The sequence below is a fragment of the Buteo buteo genome, chromosome 11, assembly GCF_964188355.1.
Source record: "Buteo buteo chromosome 11, bButBut1.hap1.1, whole genome shotgun sequence".
NCBI classification, from domain to species: domain Eukaryota; kingdom Metazoa; phylum Chordata; class Aves; order Accipitriformes; family Accipitridae; genus Buteo; species Buteo buteo.
The window spans coordinates 1872427-1891725 of NC_134181.1; the positions used below are offsets into that span (position 1 = coordinate 1872427).

The 19299-nt window shown below is 65.0% G+C and overlaps 1 protein-coding gene across 9 annotated transcripts in view; it reads left to right on the top strand.

Moving 5' to 3' along the window:
- The first annotated feature begins 512 nt into the window (after positions 1-512).
- Positions 513-19299, top strand: part of CBFA2T3 (CBFA2/RUNX1 partner transcriptional co-repressor 3) — a 29659-nt gene continuing 10872 nt past the window's right edge. For 3 of the 9 annotated variants that reach the window (XM_075039814.1, XM_075039815.1, XM_075039817.1), the window contains exon 1: positions 11667-11967. In XM_075039814.1, coding sequence (XP_074895915.1) covers positions 11892-11967 — 76 coding nt within the window. In that variant the 5' untranslated portion in view covers positions 11667-11891. The other 6 variants (XM_075039816.1, XM_075039822.1, XM_075039820.1 and 3 more) reach the window with 6 other exon arrangements.

The following is a 19299-nucleotide window of genomic DNA, read 5'->3' on the forward strand; positions in this document are numbered from 1 at the left end:
GCACCACGCTGCGCCGCGGCTATCCCCGTGTTGCACGGGCCGTGCTGTGCCGGTTGCGCCATACTGCGCTGAGCTTCCCAGGCTGTCCTGCACCATGCTGCGTTGCATCATGCTGGCCACGCCACGCTGGCTGTGCCACACCGGTTTTCCAGTGCAATGCTGCAACTCGACAGCCGTGCCGTGCCGTGCCGTGCCGTGCCGTGCCATGCTGCATGGTGCTGCCTGTGCTGAGCTGCACCCTTGAGAGCTGTGCCACGCGGCACCGTGCTGGTCCTGCCGTGCCGTCCCGCACCATACTGCCCGTGCTGAGGTGCACCATGACGGCCGTGCCACGCCACGCGGCACCGTGCCGGTCCTTGCCGTGCCGTGCTGCATGGCGCTGCCTGCGCCAAGCCGCACCGCGCCAGCGCCTCGCAGTGAGGAAGTGAAGCCGGCGTGAAGGGGAAGTTGTTGGAAAGTCAGACCGGAATGGCTGATAGGCAAGGCAGAGCTGGGCTTGGTCGCAGATGGTTCCTGTTGGGGAAGGACGCGGGCGCAGCTGCCCAGACTCCCCGCACCCGCCGCATTATCACTGCCCGGCAGCTGTTCACCTTCCCCCTCGCCATGGGACACGGCTCTGCTGCCACCCCGGCCCCGGCCATCGCATGAACGGCCCTCGCGGCAGGGCAAGCACCGAGCGGGCAGGACGCCCCGCGCCCCGCCGGTGCTCAGCATCTCCCTCCCCGGCACGGCTCCTGCACCGACACGTGTGAGCGGGCTGGCTGTGCCGGTTGCTGTGAGGCTCGCGGCACTGGGGTGCTGACACCCACCCCACGGGATGCCCGGGGGAACCCCCAAACTGGATGGCCAACCCTCCTGGGCCAGGGCGGCGGGCAGGACCGGCCAAGGTAAGGCCGAGGTAGCGGCGGGGGGAAGGCGGCGGGTGGCCGTGGCCGCGCCGTGTGCCGTGCCGTAGCGCAGGTGACACCCCGATGTCAAACGCAGCCTTGGGTGGGCACGTGCACCCCGAGGGTGGCACGCAGCCGGTGCCCATCGGCACATCCCAGTGGGGACCGGCAAGAAGGAGTGGGAACCCAGGGCATGGCCGAGCCCATGGCACCGGCACCGTGGGCTACCATGGGCTCACCGTCACGGGGACCCGTTCGGAGCCTGCTCCGCAATTAACCTTTCCATAATAATCAGCCACGATTATGTTTTATTTACAGGGTTTCGATCCGCTGTTCACTGGGTTTTTTCGTTCATTCTCGGGTCAGCAGCTTGCGTGCAGCTCGGGAACACGTTGCCATGCTTGCTCCCTGGCAGCGGCCGAATCCTGCCTGCAGCAGGTTTGTGCCACCGGGGTCAGGATCCGACCCCACGGGCTCTCCAGGTGCTGCTGTTTCCTTGCAGCGTGGCAACGTCGAGCCTCCGTGGGGCCGGGGCATCCCGTGGCCCTGTGCCGGAGCATCCCCCCGGCAGTGGCACAGCCACGCACGGGGCGAGGGGCACCCCACAGCCCACCCTCGGCCAAGGGGCTGCGGCAGCTCTGGAAGGGCCCGGGGGGGTCCTGCTGGGCCCGTGCCCGGCGCAGGCAGGAAAGCGGCTGCCGGCTGAGTCACCGGCGTTTGTTTGCCCCGAATGAACAATACTGGCCCTCTGCCTCGCTTCCCCTTGCACACCCCCCTCCCCACCGGCACCGCTCTTCGGACGCAGCCCCCTGCCCCGCTGCCCAGTCCTGGCACCCACCCCGTGGCGAGGACGGGCTCGAGGGCAAGGTTTGGGGTGCACCCTGGGTGCTGCACCCATCGTGCCGTGCCGGTTCGCCACGGGTGAGAGCTGCGCTGGGGTCCCTGTCCCCCAGATCTGCCACCCGCAGCAACGTTCGGTGCATTCCGGGTGAGGGGCACCCGCCGATAAGGCACCGGGGACCGGGTGGGCGCGGTGCCGCCGCGGCGGCTCGGTGGGCACCGTTGACCAGAATGATGCAGCGAGAGGAGCCGTGCAGATTGCTGCAGGCTCGCCGAGCTGCCGGTTAGGAGCTTGGCAGGAGAATTGTTTATTTTGTTGGTCGAATATCTCTGCAAACTTCCTGATTTCCTTGCGGCCGGCGAGGCAGCGATAGGGCTGGCGAGGCCGTTGCCTGCCCTGCACTCCGGCTTCGGTGCAGAGAGCTGTTATCTCCGATGCGCAGCGGGCAGGGAAGAGGTGGAGAAAGGGAAATGAAATACAACAGAGGTGGCACATTTTTTGCTCTTGATAACAAGCCCTGCTTTTAGCCTGGGAACTTGGAAACGATGCAGGTGGCCAGAGACAGCCGCAACATCCCCTGCTGCCGTGGCGCATCTGGACCTCGTAACGAATCCCAGACCTCCCTGCTGCGAGGCTGCAGCTCCCCATGGCACGGCACGGCACGGCACAGACCAGCGCCGACCTCCACACGGCCAGAGCTCAGTACCGGGGCATTTTGGCCCCGGGGGGGGGGTTCTGAAAGCAGCCCCAGGTCTTTGCTGCCGGGCCGAGCCATGTGCCGGAGCGAAGGCAGGCTGCGCCGCGCCACCTCCCACTAGCTCCGACTGATTTTTGCAGGGATGCGAGGTGTTGGAAGTGCAATGCAAACTAATTAAATTCCCATCGTTAAAGAACCCTGTGCAGGCAGTTGCAGCCTGTGGGATGGGGAAGGCTGGCAAGCAGACAGGTACCCCTGGTTCGGAGGGGAGAACGGGGGTGTGAACCCGCTATTAACTCCACGGGGGCTGCCCGGTGCTGCGGCAGGGCCAAGAGATGCCATTGCATGGAGGTCTCGCGTGCCCCAGGCAGTGGTAGGGACCAGGCGTTGAGGACATGGCTCTTATGGAGGCTCAGCACCGCCGTTCCCGGCAAAGGGGAGCAGTGCCATGGAGAGGGGAGCTCCCTGGGTGAGGGCCCAGAGGAGCCAGAGGGACCCTCTGCACTGCGGCAGGGTGCGTGGCTCTCCCAGCGTGCTGTGCTTGCTGGGGCAGCTCAGGGGATTTTGTTCGGCATCTCCCAGAGAATTCCTGCTGGCCAAGGACGAGGCTGGCAGGACTTGCCGCCGGTGCCGCTGCCAGGCGCTGCTCCCACGGGGGTGGCCGGCAGTGTCTTCGTGCACCCCAAAGCACCAGCTCCTGGAGGCAGGGCAGTACGTGGCCATCAACACTAGGCAATTAAAACACTTTCCAGACTCTCTGTGGCAAAGAAAGGCTGGAAACTTGGGCTCCAGCAGCCCCAAAACCTTAAAGCCCCCAGAAGAATGATGCCATATCCCAAAGTCTCCCGGTGTTTAAGCCAATCTGGTGATTTTTTGGAGCCTGTGGTGCAGGGCAAGCAGGGATGATAAGCAGTAGGGGCCGGTTTCCCTTTGAATGCCACGAAGCAGGAACGAATCTGTCAGCCAGGAAAACAGGATTTTTTTTTTTTTTCCTTTTAATGGAAGATGCATTTTTTTTCTTTTCTTTATGGAAGTTGTGTGAAAGCCGCAAAACCTCCGGGTCTGCTTCCCGGCAGCGATGGCCTGGGGAACTGCTCCTTCCAGCCCTCAGCCAAGGAAGCGAATGGCCGGGGCAGCTGCGGGGTGGGTGGCCCCAAGTCCAGGGACCCCCACGAGTGGGCGCAGAGGGAAGCCGGGCGCAAACGAACCCTCTTTCTTCAGAAAGACCGGTGAGCGACGCTTCCTGCCGAGCAGATGTCACCACGGCGGATGCAGCTGCGGCGGGCGATAGCCGGCGGGCGGGTGAGCCGTCTTCCCCGGTTGCTGGCTCCCCACCAGCCCCTTATCTCCCCTGCGCATTCCCTGATGAATTAATGCGCAGGGAAAGGCAACGCCAGCCCGGGTCCCTGCTGCAACAAAATGCCAAGGGAAGAACACCGGGGGGCTACAGCCCGACTCCTGGAGCTCCTCTGGGCTGGTTTTCGGCACCGAGATTCAAGCCACCGTGTCCACGCACGCAGCCAGGGTGATGGGACCATCCGCGGTCACGCTGACCCTTCCCAGCCCGGCAGCTCCCTTCCTCGAGCGCGGCATTCCCGCTGGGATGCTCTAAGCAAACGGGTCCCCAGCAAAATGGGGACGCCACCAGCGGCGTGGAGCTTTGCATCGCTGCGGCTGCTCGTGAGAACCCGGCCCCATGCTGTCCCCAAGTTCTGCTCGGCGCTGTGCCAGGCAGGCACCGTTGGCACAGCCTCGTCTAGGGAGGACCGCAGAGAGGCACCCAGGGATGCTCCGCTCCCCAAGAGGGAGCGGATAGAGATCGAGAAACCCAGACGGACAGACAGACTCGCTTGGGGTGACACAGGAAACCTGTGGCACGCCAGGGGCTGAGCACCGGCACGGCTCGCTGCCTTCGCCTCCAGACGAGCCTCCCGCTCGAGCCAGGCTGTGGCGGGACCCCCGGCACGGCGCGGCAGGGGGACTGCGGGTGCCCACGGGTGCTGCCCGCGGCGGGGCAGGTCTGCGCGGCTCCTGGCTGCGTGGCGTGCCGGCGAGGGGATGACTCACCAGCGCGGTGAGGGGGAAGGTGTGATAAACCAACACCGTGGGCTTTTTTAAAAAGGCTTGCGAAGTGGGGGGGGACGCGGCCTGAATAGCAATCAGCTCTTACAGGCACACTGGGAAGAGACAGCGCTGAGCAAGAGCCCGGGTTGAGAGAGCTCAGGGAGAGCTGGGGAGAAGGGGGACGACACGGTGCTGGTGGGATGCGGGGTGAGGGGCTGAGCGAGAGCTACAGGGGGAGAAGCCGTGGGTCAAGATGACGGTTGGGCGCCCACAGGGTGTGAGAAGGGACCCCAACACCGTGGCGGCTGCAAAAGCACGAGTGGGGCACAGGGTTGGGGCCACGCCGGCGGCAGCGTGAGCCGGCGGCACCCACCGCGTTGCCCCCAGCCCGCGTGCGCGGCCCCGATAGCGGGCGGGGGGTCATGTGTACGGGCAGATACGGGGCCCGGATGGCGCGTGGTGGTGACCATTTCCCACGAGGGTTGGTGCCGGTTGCTCTCATCTGACCCCAGTGAGCATCTTATCTGCTGGAGCGCGCCGTGCCAGGCCCCGGTGCCTTGGGGAGCCCCTTTGCCTGGGGCAGGTCCTTAGTTGCTCCCCGAGCCGCCCCGCTTGCAGTCTCTCCCCACGCACACCCAGCAGGGATGGAGGACATGGGTCCCGTGAGTGGGAATGATGGGTGACAGTACCAGCATCCTCCCGTGGGACCAAGACACCCGTGGGGGCTGCGCTGGTGGGAGTGGGGAGGACAGGCAGCGGCGGGCGCAGGGTAGGATGTACGGCGGCAGGAGATGCCGGCTCCTGAAAACAAAGGGAGCGTGAATTGCCATAACATGTGCAGTTAATCCCCGCGCCGGGCTGTTGCACGCTGCGCCATCAATCACGCGCCGGTGTGACCGACACCGAGTCATTACAGGAGTTTCCACCCTCTCTGCTGGGTGGGAACCCGGCAGGGCCTCATCCTGCCCCAGCTCCAGATTTGCTGGGGGATGGATTGCCAGGCCCTGGGCTGGGACGGATCCAGGCAGGCTATCGGGCCCTGGCAGGCGCTTATCTCCCGGCCCGGCCGTTGCTTTCCCACCGCAGCGAAGCGGGGCCGTCGGCTCTGACGAAGTGGGGCTGGTCCCACCATCTGCCCCGCTGCGCCGCATCTGTCCCGTGTCTCCAGGGAGCTGAGGGATGGGGGATATTTCCCCACCCCAGGGATGCCAGATCCCCCCCCCTCCATCCCCATCCATGGGACCCACGCGTGAGAGCGGATGCGTGGCCGTGGGGCCATGTGGCAGCACCAGCCAGCAGCCACCAGCCCAGGCTGGGCAGGGAGTGGGTTTGGGGGGGGGGGACCACGAAAGGGTTAACCAGGGAAGTTTGCTCACTCTCGGCAATGATTTAAACCAGACAGAAAGGTTCTGTCATCCATCACGCTAACAGCCAGATCATTGTGTTTTAAAGTGTCTGTAATTGCAGCAATACCAGGACTGGGAGAAAGATAAAGGCTGGGAAGATGCAAATGGGGAGGGGAAGCACCAGCCCCCCCACCACCACCCAGCAGGGAGAAACCCGGGGAGCCCTGGGGCCAGTCCTGTCCCGGCTGGTGGCTGAGCGGGGACAGGGATGGGGACAGGGATGGGGACAGCCAGAGGTGGCCCAGGCGTCCTCCTGCCTGCTCCTGCTTGGCTACAGCACAGGGTGGGTGCTGGGGCATCCCAGCTGCAGGTGGGAGCACCCAGAAAAGAGCACAAGCAAATAAAAGCAGGGACAGGCACGGGCACGGAAGGGTCCAGAGCAGGTGCTGGACTCAATCTGCTTTACTCTAAATATTACCTTTACATTACCCCTATCTTGCGGCAGCTCCCTCGTCATCGCCAGCTTAGTTCTAAGTGGCACTTCTCTTCCCATCTCTCCTCTGTCGGGATCCAGGGATCCCCGGGACGGCGTGTGAAGGATGCTGAGATCCTACCCAAAGCGTGCGAGGAGGTGGCCACGGCCACGGCCATGGGCGCCTGGGCTTTGTCCCAGCGGCCGAGGCCACGTGCGAGCGTGCCAGCAGGGAATTATTAACATTCAGACGAGGCCCGCCGAATAAAGCGAGCTAACACAAATGTTTATTTTCACAGTAGTGAATTATGACTTCAATAGACCAAAATTACAGGCTGCGCACGCGGAATAGAAACGAAGCAGACCCTGCCACCCAAACGCTGCCGGGGAGGGCGCGGCGTGGCTCCCTCCTGCCCACGCTGTCCCGCGCGTGCGGCAGTGCCGCTGCCTGCCCATGCCGCCGGTGGACGGGCAGCTCTTGCCTGCGCGGTGGTCCCGGCAGGGCGGCTCTGCCGGGCTCCGTCCGCCTTCGCTGCAACGACCCGGTGGGCTCACAGCCACCCGGCTCAGCCTCAGCTCGACCCCCTTGGCTGATGCCAGGTATTTGACGGCATCCTTCATCTACACCCCAAATTAAGCAAGAGCCGGAGAGCCGGAGAGGTTGCGGCTTTTCCCGGCAGGTCCCCGCATGGTGCCCACAGGCAGGGTGTCGGCAGGTCCATGGGGTTTGCAATCATTTCAATGGCTTGCGCTGCGTTGGGGTGGATGTGTGGGACAGCCCATCCGGCCAAAAGCATGGTCACCCCCGTGGTCAGGTCCGGGCTCTCCCAGTGAGGGGCCAGAGCCCAAAGGAGCCCTGTGCTCGCACCCCAGAATACCAGGGTTCTGCGTTGGGAGCGCTCTCGGACTGCCTCGGTGGTGGCTGATGTTCTGCGACGCCTCGACGTGTGCGCCGGTGGGGACCGTGCCGTGCACCACGTGTCCAAACGCACATGCACCGCCGGCATTTGCATGTGCCAGCCGGTGCTGCCTATGCAAAGCCGGGGGGGCGGCGGGACGGGCACGCAGCTGTGCGCGGGGGCGGATTTTCCTCCGCTGCTCGTGGGCCCTTGCCGGTGGGGCCGTGACACTCACCCGCAAGAGGCTCCTCGAGAAAGGCCCCTTGGGGAATGAGGGCAGCGCAGAGAGGGGCAGGAACGGGGACAACCCCAGTGCTTCAGGCTGGGAAATGCAGGCAGGGCGGGCAGGGTGCTCAGTAGCAGGGTGTGTGATGCTGCCCAGCGTGCGCACACCGTGCCAACCGGTGGAGGTACAAAAACTTCTGGGGTGAGCACAGACCTGCTCATCCCACCAAAGCAGGGAAACGCTCTGAGCCCCCCCGCTGTCGGGCCGAGCCCCCGTGAGAACAGCAGGGAAGAACGCATCAGCTCTTGGGGGGAACAAGGGGGGGCAAAACCAGAGCTGGAGGTCGGGATGGAGGGGGCTGGGTCGGGGTGCTGCAGCACCATCCCACTACAACCCTGTCGGTGGGGTGACATGGGGGGCAGCTTGGCTGTACAGCGACCACGCAGTGGCCATTTAGTGGCCATGGTCACACAGTGGCCATGCAATGGTCACTTACTGGACATGCAAATGTCACGCGGTGGCCATGCGGCAGGTATGTCGTGGCCGTGCGATGGCCGTGCGGTGCCAATGCAGTGACCACGCAGTGGCGATGCGTCGGTCACGCCAGGGCCGTGCACTGGCCGCGCATGGTTCTGCAGCGGTGGTGCCACCCGACACTCCGGCAGCGGTTACTCACCGTCGGGCAGAGCTGCCGTGGTTCCCAGCGCCTGAGCCCTGGGAAGCGGGCGAGGATGAGCAACGCAACAACCGTACGGGCGGCAAAGGCTCCGCACAGCAACTCGCAGAGAGAAGGCAGCTGCCAAGCAGAGTAATTACGCAAAGAGGCAGGGCTTCGGCTTGCAGGGAAATTAGCAGGGCTTGCATTACCCGGCGCACAAGCAAGCAACAACATCGTAGTAGGACTTGGGGGTGTGTGGAATTTTTAATGTTCCCCCCCCCAGCTGGCACGGGGCGTGTGGGAAGGGCACGCTGGGGACCTGGCGTGGGCAGGCAGCGCCGCAAATGAGTGCACCGCTGCTGTGCACCGCTGTAAAGGAAGGGCCCCGCTGGCATTTCTGTGGTGCCGGTGCCACGCAGCCACCTTAGGGAGCCCTGCCGAGGCCGAGCCGGGTGGGGGGCACCCAAAGGCCAGGCTGGGACCAGCATGTGGACGATGGGGTGCAGATGGAGAGATGGAGGCTGTGCCCACGGGGCTTGCTGTGCACTGATGTTGTGGCTGCGCGTGTGACTGCTCCTATTGCAACCCTGGCCCTCGGGCTTCCGGAGGGGGAAGCAGAGCAACCACAACTCCAGCCCCCCCCGGCCCCCCAGCCCCTTGCACACACCCCCGCCCTGCAAGCCCCAGCCCCTTGGCTGTTCCCAGGACCCCAGACAGGCCCTGGCCCCATCCGCTCGCATTTCCCCCACCCCACGCAAACAACTCCCGGCCCCTTGCAGCCCCCTAAACCACATGCAGCCCCCCCCATGCAGCCTCCCACCCCCCCCAGCTTTACAACCCTCAGTCTTCATCACCCCCAACCCCTTGCAAACCCTCAACCTTTTGCAAAACCCCAGGCCCCTGCAGCCCCCCACCCCAAACCCCGTCCAACCCCTGCACGGCCGCCTCCGGTCCCCCCAGTGCGGTCGGTCCCCAATCCCTATGAGCATCCCGTATGCCCGTGAACCCCCCCGGTGCCGTACAACCCCCGTATCCCCGCGCATCCCCCCGGTGCCGCGCAGCCCCCCCGGTGCCGTGCAACCCCCGTATCCCCGCGCATCCCCCCGGTGCCGCGCAGCCCCCGTATCCCCGCACATCCCATTCCCCCCCCCCCCCGCCCCAGCCGCGCACCCCGGGGGCCCCGCTCCGGTAGCGGCGGCGGCGGCGGGGCGCCCCCTGCCGGGCCCGGTGCAGACGCCGTCTAAGGCAGGGGCGCGGGCGGGCGGCGCTCACTCCGGGGCGGGCGGGCGGCGGCGGCGGCGGCGGGCGCTGCGGGCGGCCCGGCCCGGCACGGAGCGCGGCCGCGGGCGCCCCATGGCCGCGACGCGGTGCCGGAGGATGCGCCGCCGGTCAGCGCGTAGGAGGTGAACCGGCCCCGCGGATTTACCGTTTTGGTTTTGGGGTTGTTTTTTTTTTTTGTTTTTTTTTTTTTTTTTTTCCTCCGTTCCCGCCTTCTCTCGCTTCTCCGGTGCCCCCCCTTTCGGGGGGGGGTGGGGGGGGGAAGCGCCCCGACCCCCGGGCTGGCGGCCCTCGGTGGTCCCGGGCGCGGCGAGCGGCGGCGGGCAGGTGCCGGGGGCAACCGCCGCCGCGGGGCCGCGTTCCGCCCGCGCCGGCCTTAACGGGGCCGGGGCCGCCGCCGCCGCCGCCGGGGGCCGCTGCCGGCTCTGCCCGCTCCTACCGGCCCCTGCTTTGGGACTTACCTCACGCCTCCGCCACACCTCAGGACGGTAAGTGCCGTCCGCGCCCGGGAACGGGGACGGGGAGGCTCCCGGTGCTCGGGGGATGCTCCCGGGGAAGAGGGGCTGGGGATGCTCCCGGTGCCCGGGGGATGCTCCCCGGTGCGCAGGGGAGTCGGAGGCTCCCGGTGCCCGGAGGATGCTCCCGGTGCTCGGGGGATGCTCCCCGGTGCGCAGGGGAGTCGGAGGCTCCCGGTACTCGGGGGATGCTCCCGGTGCGCAGGGGAGTCGGAGGCTCCCGGTGCCCGGGGGATGCTCGCCGGTGCGCAGGAGTCCGGGACGCTGCCGGTGCTCGGAGGAGGCTCCCGGTGCGCAGGAGACGGGGAGGCTCCCGGTTCCCCGAGGGATGCTCCCGGTGTCGGGGAAGCTGCCGGTGGGCAGGGGAAGGGGATGCTGCCGGTGCCCGAGCCAGCGCGGTCCCCGCCGCCGCCGTCTCTCCCTCCGGCCCCGTGCCCGGCCGCCCCCGGGACGCGCCGCGGCGACGGAACGGAGCAGGGCGAACCGGGGCGAGCGGTCCCCGGAGCCGCCGTCCGTGCAGCGGGCAGGGCTCGGAGCCGTTCCTCCAGCGGGGAGGCCGGGCAGGAGCCGTCTGCCGTGACCGTGGGCCCCGCTCACGCCGGGGCGGTGGGATGCCGACCCCTCTCCCCCGCCACGGCGGCGGGGCCGGGGCTTTGCCTGCGCTCCCCTCCCCGTACCCGGCGGCTGCTTTCCGAGAGCCGGGGTGGCGTGGGGCGACCCCGCATCCCCGGGAACCCACGCGAGTTTGTGCCCTCTACCTTCCCCCCCCCCCCCCCCCCCGGAGTAATCCCTCCACGGTCGTGGCTCCCGACTTTCTGCCCGGTGGGAGAAGCGGTTTTCATCCCCCGCGTCCCTCGTCCTCGGAACGCCAACCGGCTCCGCATCCCGCTCCGGTCACCGACGGAGCCGCGTTTAGTGGCGAGGAGGAGCTGATCCACTCGGGGAGAGTTTGTGGGAGGAATCCCAGAGCTGGTTTGGGAAGTTTACAGCTACGGCAGCATAATTCTGTGTTTACGCACGAGGACACGGGTCCGTGTTGGGGACACGGGTCTGTGTTGCGGACACGTGCCGTGTCCTCGCGTGTGCCGTGGGACGGTTTTGTTGGATGCAGATTTGGGAAGGAAGGCTGGCTTGGGGAGCCTCCAGCTCTTTGCCTCGGCGCTGCCCAGCTTCTGATCCTCGCAGCCATTAATCACCGTCCGGCTCCTTCTCTGGCGGCGGCGGCGGCCTGGTTTTGCTAAGGGGATGCTCTCGGCGTAGCGATGGAGCGGGGCTGGCACCACGCTCCTCTGTGGCTCCTCCGTGGCTCCTCCGTGACGCTGGGCCGGGGCACGGCCAGCTCTCCCCATCACTCCCCCACACAGCCCTCGCCACTGGATGGTGCCTTCGGATACTGCAGAGCGTTTCTCTGGTTAAACACACCTTTTGTTGGATATTTTTTTTCTTTTTTTTCCCCTATTAGCCAAGAAAAACTTTGCAACTTTCCTTCGCTTTTGGAGAGGAGCTGCTGCCGCTGCTGGGTTTCATTTTGTTTTTTTAATTTGAGGTCACGTGCACATTGACAGTGTCTTTGAATCTAAGCGATGGTCCCGTCTCTCGCTTAGAAAGAGCTTTTGAGCTCTTCCCTCTGTTGTTTTCTGTCTGTTCAGGAACAAAGAGATTTTTCTGCCTTTAATTAAAAGGAATATTAATTTTCCGCTCCTTTGTCGAGCGACTTGAAGACACTCTGCAAACATCCGTCTGCTCAGCGCTGCGGCGGGGTGAGCTCTGCTATGGTACGGGGCACGGAGATATGGGGGAACCGTCCCAAAATCCCACTGCAAACGCAGAGCAGCAGCCGGGGAGGATGCTGACAGCCCCGGCGCCCGCGGTCCTGGGGTGAGGAGCCCCTTGGGGCTGAGCTGCCTGGGTCTCCGGAGGTGGATAAGGCAGGTCCCTGCGCAGTGCGTTTCCACGCGGGGAGAAGTTTTGAGCGTTGCTTTTGCCGTGGTTGGGGAGGCAAGCGGAGATGAATTTGGCTGTGCAAAGGGGTTTTTCCCTGCCTGCTGCCTCCCAACAGGCCCGGCTGGTGTCTGCGTTGGCAGGTAAGGTTTTACCCAGGGACGGCCAGATGTCGGGTGTGTTTTGTTTGAAAAACGTGTGGCTGCAGATGTTGGCTTGTGGGGAGGAAAAGCTGAGATGTGTAGCGGGGAGAGGCTGTTCTCCCGTGGCGCTGGGTGCTGGCGCGGGTTGGGTGCTGGGCTCGGGCAGGTTAGCAGCGAGGCCTCGTGTGGGTGCAGGATTTGCCTTTTACATTGGGAACTTCCAGGATGCAGGATGGAAAAATACTCTGGTGCTCAGCCCTGCTTCGGGTTGGGAGGGTTGAGCAGCTCCCCAGCCTCTGCCTGTGGCTGTGGCACGCTCAGCACCACCGGGCTCGGGGGCAGCCCCATGGGCACGGCTGGGGTGGGCTGCCTGCAGCCAGCGTGCCGGGAAGGGGGCTCTGGCAGGTCCCGTGGGGAACCTGGGGCTGGGGGCTGGTGGGTCTCTGCCGACATCCCCTGCGTCGCTTCCCTGGATTTCTGCTTCTGACCCACGGTTGTTTGCAGGGGTGGAAAACCCCGCGCAGGATCTGGGCTGCACGGTGTCTGGCTTTGCCATGAAAATGGGGTCTCGGCTGCGCTCGCTGCCGGCAGCCGGCTTAAATCCCCGGCATGGTCTAGAGGCAGTTTGGCTCTCTGCCTGCGGGTACCCGGGGAAGGGGTGCGGGGTGCCACGGGGCGCCGTGAGACCCCGGGGGAGGAGAGGCACCCTGTAAATATCTATTATTAAGTCTCTTAATGGGGGGGGGGGGTCAGTTGATTGCTGGTGAGCTGGCCAGGGAGCACAGGGCTGCCGGTGACGCATGCGGGAGCGCTGGCAGTGGGGCAGGCAGCCGGGCCCCCAGGGGGGACACACCAGCCCCCATCACCGGGACCGCCGCTGCTTCTGCCCCCAGCCAGACCGGCACAGCGTGCACAAGGTTTTGGGCAAATCAGGGCCTGATCCTGCAAACGGGGCTGCTTGGGCCCTGGGAGGGAGCTGGGGGGCAAGCCCACGGGTTGCAGCGCTGAGCTCGATGCAAAGCTGGGCTTAAAAGCTGCTGCTGGGGTCGAGGGGATGTGGGTCGGATGCTGCAGCCCTGGCTTATGCTTTCCAAGCTGGACCACGGGTGGGAGCTGGATTAAGCTGCCCCACCAGGCTGGGGCCAGGGGGGAGTCCCCAGGCTGTGGCCAGTCCTTGCGAGCTTCGTGATGGCCGGCGTGGGGCAAGACCAGGCCGGTGACACAGAGGAGAACCCCCCTGCCCAGGCACCGCTGGCGTTAGTGCCATTGCCCGGTTCGGGGTTTATTTTTAGATTTCCTGCAGCTTGTTTTCTGCCGTCCCTCCCAGTGCGCTCAGGCTCCCCAGGGGCAACCCCACCTTGACAAGCCCGCAGCTTTCCTTTGGAAGATGCTGACCAATGTTTCCAGAAAACATCCAAGGGATTTCCTGTTTATTTTGCAAAATTCTCATTAATATTTTTTCCTGTGTTGTTTGATTCAATCTCGCATGGGCAAAATCGCCTTGAAATGGAGCCCGTGGTGAAAAAATAGACAAAGAGTCAGTAACGCAGCAGCCCAGAGGCTGTGGGGATGCACGGCTGGATTCGGCACCCCCTCGGAGCTGTTACCATCCTGGCGTCTGCGGGGCAGGATCCGGCCCCGGGTCCCTGGGGACCCAGCGGTGTCTTGGCGTTCCCACGCTGCAGGGACCTTGCAGGGAGCTCCCCGCCGGCGCTGGCATGTGGAGGGGGATGTTTTCCCTTCCCCAACCGCTCTCTGCCTCCAGAATGTCCCGAGTCCCCTGGCTGCTTGTGCCACTTGTCCCCGTTCCAGCCGTCAAGGCCACCTTTGGGCAGGAGCGTCCCTGTGCACATGCGTGGCTGGGTGGCTGCAAAAATTGCAGATTAGGGGCATCGTAGCCTGAACATCTCCCTGCCCTTGAAGAGCAACCGGCTTTGTAGCTAGGGCATCGGGCTGGTTTTGGGGTTCCCCTTTGGCAGCATGTTGGTGGAGCAATTGCCCTTCTAGTGCGGCCACCGCGGTGATGCACCCGCAGCCCTTGCGCCGAGGAGGTGGTTTGCAGCCAAGAAGACGTGGGTGTTTCCCGGGCGGAGGGCAGCTCCGGCCGATGCTGCCAGTGCCCACGTGCCTCCAGGTGTGCAGGGCTGGCCACGGCACTCTGTTTACTCCTGGTGTTTAGCCAGTATATTTAATTTCCAGAAGAGTAAGGCAGCTGAGGAGCAGTGAGGGCACGTGGGTGCCCATCTCCCCTCGCTGCCCCAGGAGCTGCTGGCAGGACAGGCCAGACGGGCAGCGTCTGTGGCAGATGCTGTGCCCCGGCTGGGGGACTCGAGGGGTATCGTTGGCCATCCTGCCGCTCCTCCGGAGCCAGTGGATCAGGGGGACCCCCCAGCCTGACCTTCTGCGTGGGGGGATCCTGGTTCCCGGCCCCTCTCCGTGCCGGCCGGCCACGTCGCCGCCAGCCGCTGTTGACTCACAGGCTCCGACGTCGAGTCCCAAGGCTGAGCCCGAGATGCTTTTACAGGCAAGGCTGAAATGCACAAAATGTTCAACTTGTAAAATATGTAGCGTGAGAAAATAGCCTTTTCTGCTCTCCTCCTCGCTGCCGCCGCTCCCCTGCCCCATCTGCTCGCTTGGAAAGCTTCCCGCAGCCGGGGGCGGGGGGGGGGACACGGATGAGGGGCTGACGGCGCCTGGGGTCCCTCGGCAATCACCACCGGCCCAGCTCAAGGAGGGCATCCACCCCGTGCTGCTGTGCCCACGCAGAGGTGTTGCCAATTGGCAGCAGGAGGGCTCCCGGGGGTGGCACGGGCGCCTCAAGGATGCGCTCGGTCCATGAGGATGCTGCCCACGTGAAGCCTCCTCCATCCTCCCGCCCTTCCCGCACGCTTCGGCATCCCGAGGTTTCTCTCCCCCGGGATACATTTTGAGAGCAAATGTGGGGCTGGCACCGGGAAAGCCAGCCGGGCTGTGCCGCGGCCACCGTCGGCACAGGGGATGACGCAGGCGGCGTTGGCACGTCCCGCGGGACCCGGGGTTTCTGAAACGGGGTGGCACGGCACCTCTCTGGAGGGTGCCGGGAAATACCCCCGTGAGGCACCCCGGCAGCGCCCATCGGGGCCGGGAGGGAGCCGCCACGCCGGAGCTGGCCACGAGCCACGGTTTTCACCAGCCACCTTAATCCATCATTATCTGGGCACATTTCGGATCCTTGCCAAGAGCAAGGTGGGAAGGGGGGGTTGTAAGCATGCTTTCCCTATTCCCCTGCCATCCTTTTTGCTGCCTGTGTGTAATTAACAGAGTAATTAAAAACAGGATGAGTTAATTGGTATTCATTTATGTGGCAGATGTTTTTAATTGAGATACGAAACAATTTACCTGTTTACATAAACAATAGCAAATGAAGGCTTGTAAAACAGAGAGGATGCTTTTTTTTGGGGGCCTTTTTGTTGTTGTTGTTTTGAGGAAAATCAAACCCACCTCCCTCCTGCCTGGCCACGCCGGCGCGGGGGGAGCGGGAGCCGGCTGGCACTGCCCGTGCGGCGCCGAGGCAGCGGGTTTGGGTGTCTGGGCGGCTGGTTGTGGCTTGAAAAAGGGAAGTTTGTTGGGCTCGGGGTACCTGGGGGAGCCTGGCCCCAGGTACTGGTGTCCCACGCAGAGCCGTGCTGGCGCTGCCACGCTGGGGGAGGTGGAAGGGGAGCAGGCGGCGGGGTCTCCGCTGGCACCGCTGCCCTGGCCCCAAGTGGGGAGCATTGCCTGTGGCGCATCCCCCAGGCAGCACCGGACCTCCCCGGGATGCTGGCACCGCTGGTGCAGGCAGCGCGGTCGCAGGCTGCTCATGCGATGGGGCTATGGGGAAAGCAAAGCAAATCGGGGTGCGTCTGCGCGCGGTGAAATCTGCTTTACGCCTGGCATCGGGTGGGTAGGGAGCGTCCCAGCGGCGTGGGACCCGTCCCAGGACACTCATGGGCAAGGCGACGACGGCAGGGACAAAGGCTGGCTCGCCGACCGGTGCAAAGGGCTACCGCGGTGGTGCGAGGATGGCGTGTCCCGCCCCGCCGAGCGGCCGAACTAAACCGCAGGGGCGATGCCCAAATTCGTGGGTTGGTTGGCGCGGCGCTGTCACCCATCCTGGGCCAGGCTGCCGGCATCGCCCCGGCTGGAGCAGCAGGGCACAGCAAGGCTTGCACCGCTCAGGGCATGAGCATCCTTGTGGGGATCCCTGCCTGCAGGCAGGAGCGCAGGCAGGGCCCAGGTACCCGGCAGCGCTGGGCACCGCTGCCAGCGCTCCCCTGGCACTGCCGGGCACATCTGCGTCCCGTCGTCCTCGCGGCAGCCATTACTTGCGGGGAGAGCTCCCCGCGCCTGCAAGCGCCTCCCCGGGCCTGGAGTCAGCCGAATCCAGGTTCATTTACATGTTGTGCAGAGGGTTTAATTAATTGAATTTCCTTTTAAAAGGCTTCATTTGTGCTGACGAGTGCTGGGGTTTGGATCGCTCCCTGCTAGCCCGGCTCCCCAAAACGGGCACACGGGACACGTTGGCGATGGGATAACTGCCGGCGGTGGGCAGCATCCCCGCCGCATCCCGCAGGCGCCGTCCCGGTCCTCCGCGTGCGACTGGGGATGAGCCACCTCCGAGCTGCCTGCTGTCACCTACCCCCATCGTCGCCCTGTCCCCGGGGAGGGGAGCAGGATGGGTGCAGGGGAGGAGGGAGACGACGGTGCCCTGCAGCTCCCACCGCCTCTGCCGGGCTCGCGCACGTGGCCGGCGCTGCTGCCTGGCCGCCGGCGCTGCGCGCTTCCCTGACGTGCTCCAGCTGGGACGGCTCGGTCCCTCACCATCTTATCGGGGAGTTGTTCTTGGCCCCCGTGGCAGCGGCAGCTGAGGAGCAGGAATGCTTTGCCTTTGTTTCGGAGGCAGCCTGGCTTCAGGAGACGTCGCCTCCAGCATCTGGATTTCATTTGTGGCCATTTGGAGAGCATGAAGGATGCTGGTCTTTTAATTCCCTTTTAACCCCTTCCTCGCCAGGAAGCTTCGCCTGGCCTGGGAGGGCTGCAGGAAGCCGGAGCTTTCCGACGGCCGCGGTCGGGGCAGCTCCCTGCCCTCTCCATCCCCATCCCCGGGGAGGTGGAGAGGCGAGCAGCCGGCCTGGGTGCTCCGCAGTCATCAGGCTCACCCCCGGGGCTGGCGCACCCCTATTCCCATCCCCAGCTGCTCCGTGGCCCTGCCGAAGGCTGCAGAGAGCAGGGACCGCTCGCTGCCCGGGGAGGACGGGTACCCCGGGCTGGGGCAGAGCCTGCGGCAGCAGGATGGGATCCCCACAGCCATGGGGAAACAGCAGACGCTGGGCTGGGCCGGCTGCTGGGCACCATCCCTCATATGCGCCAGGCTGCAGGGTGCCATGCATAGGTGCCCGCTGGCATGCACGGCTGCAGGGTGCCATGTGTTGGTGCCCGCTGGCGTGCTCGGCTGCGCGTCGGTGCTCGCTGGTGTGCGCGGCTGTGTGATGCTGTGCCGTGGTGCCCGCCGGTGCGCACAGCTGCGCAGCGCCATGTGTTGGTGCCCGCCAGCACGCACCGTTGCACCGTGCCGTGCGTTGGCGCCTAATGGCACGCGCAGCCGCACGGTGCCATGCGTTGGTGCTTTCCAGCATCCAGCGCTGCCCGCTGAGGAGCACGCAGCCGAGCAGACCCCCGGCCCCAGCTCCGGTGGGAGGCAGGGGACCAGCTAACAGGCTCTCCTGCGGCTTCCACCCGGGAAAAGCGATGCACAAGCTGGAGCGAGCGATTCGGGGGTTGCTGGCGCCCAGCGGGGTCACAAAACCCGACCCCTGCGGTGCTGCCGGCGCGGCACGGGGCCAGGCACCGCGAGCAAGCTGGGGCCGAGCCGGGCTTTATCAGCCGGTTAGCGGCCACGCTGATGTGTCACCCCAGCGGGGACCGTGCCCGGGCCAGTGTGCCGGGGGTTAAACCCTCCGGTGTGACAAATGGGGGGCTCGGGGTCGTGCGGGGGTGTGCGGGGTCCGGCATTTGCTGGCCCCGGGAGGCAGGGTGGGGGACGCCCGCTCCCGCCAGCCAAGGAGAAAATACTAATCCTTTTATTTTTATATTATTACTTATTCATCTGGGCTGTACAGGCCTAATGGAAACCAGATGGAGGAAAACAGACACAGCCCCGAGCGGCTGGGACAAATTACCCCAAAGAAAGAAAGAAAAAAAAAACCCAGAGAAAGAAAAAAAAAAAATTCCAGCGGACTTTGAGTCATGTTGGGGAATTATTGTTTGGAGGCACTGCCAGGAGGCTGCAGTGTGCCCCCCTGAAACCCCCTTTGCCCTCCATGGAGCTTGTCCCATCCTGTAAAGGACCTGGGTTGGTGCCATGGCCATGGCCGGATCCTGTGGACATTCTGGGCTCTGTTTCCTATGGGCTTTTCTCTGGGCTTGGGCACAGAGAAATCCCTTCAGGTTTGGGGCCGTCCCTTATCCCTGTGCCCGCATGGCATTGTTTGGGTTGCGAACACCTTGGGGAAAATTTATGACTTAGAGAAGAAAAAGAAAAAAAACACAAAAAACCACAGCCAGGCCCTGTTTCCCTGGGTGCTTGCTCAGCTTCGTGGAAACTTTCCTCCCAATGGGAAGCTGTGGAAAAGCTGTGTCGGTGCCAGAATGAGCGTATCCTTGTTTTCCCCTCGGCGTGAACGTGCGTACGGAGTCAAGACAGCAAGGAGGACGGGGACAGGCATGGGGATGCAGGCAGGCACGGGGATACAGGCAGGGACAGGGATGGGGATGCAGGCAGGCATGGGGATACAGGCAGGGACTGTGCTGGGGATGCAGGCAGGGATGCTGCCAGGGAGGCAGACGGGAGCAGGGATGCACATAGGGACGGTGCCAGGGATGCAGGCAGGCATGGGGATGCAGACAGGGATGCAGGCTGGGGCGAGCATCTCGCAGCCTCCTCCCTCCCTGCAAGCAATGGCAAAGCCAAACGCGCCGTCGCAGCCCCACCGTGCTGGGAGCCACGCAAGCAACTGGTGCAGGTGCACTTACCTGGGCAAGCTGCCACGCTGTCCCCAAGCTGCTGCGGCTCGTCCCCACGCCCGGCGGCTGTTGCGTGGAGGGCTGGGGCCGAGCACGTGGGCGGCTGCGGCGTTGCCGACGTGAAGAACGCGTCGCGATGCCTCGCTGCGCCGCGCTCGGTGTGCAACGCCAGCCAGCGCCCCGCGGTGCAAACCCCGGGCTCGGAGGGGGCGAGAAGGGCGAGGGGATGGCAGCGGTGCCCACGCAGAGCTCTGCGTCACGGGGAGGTGCTGGCCCTGCCCGTTGCGGGCA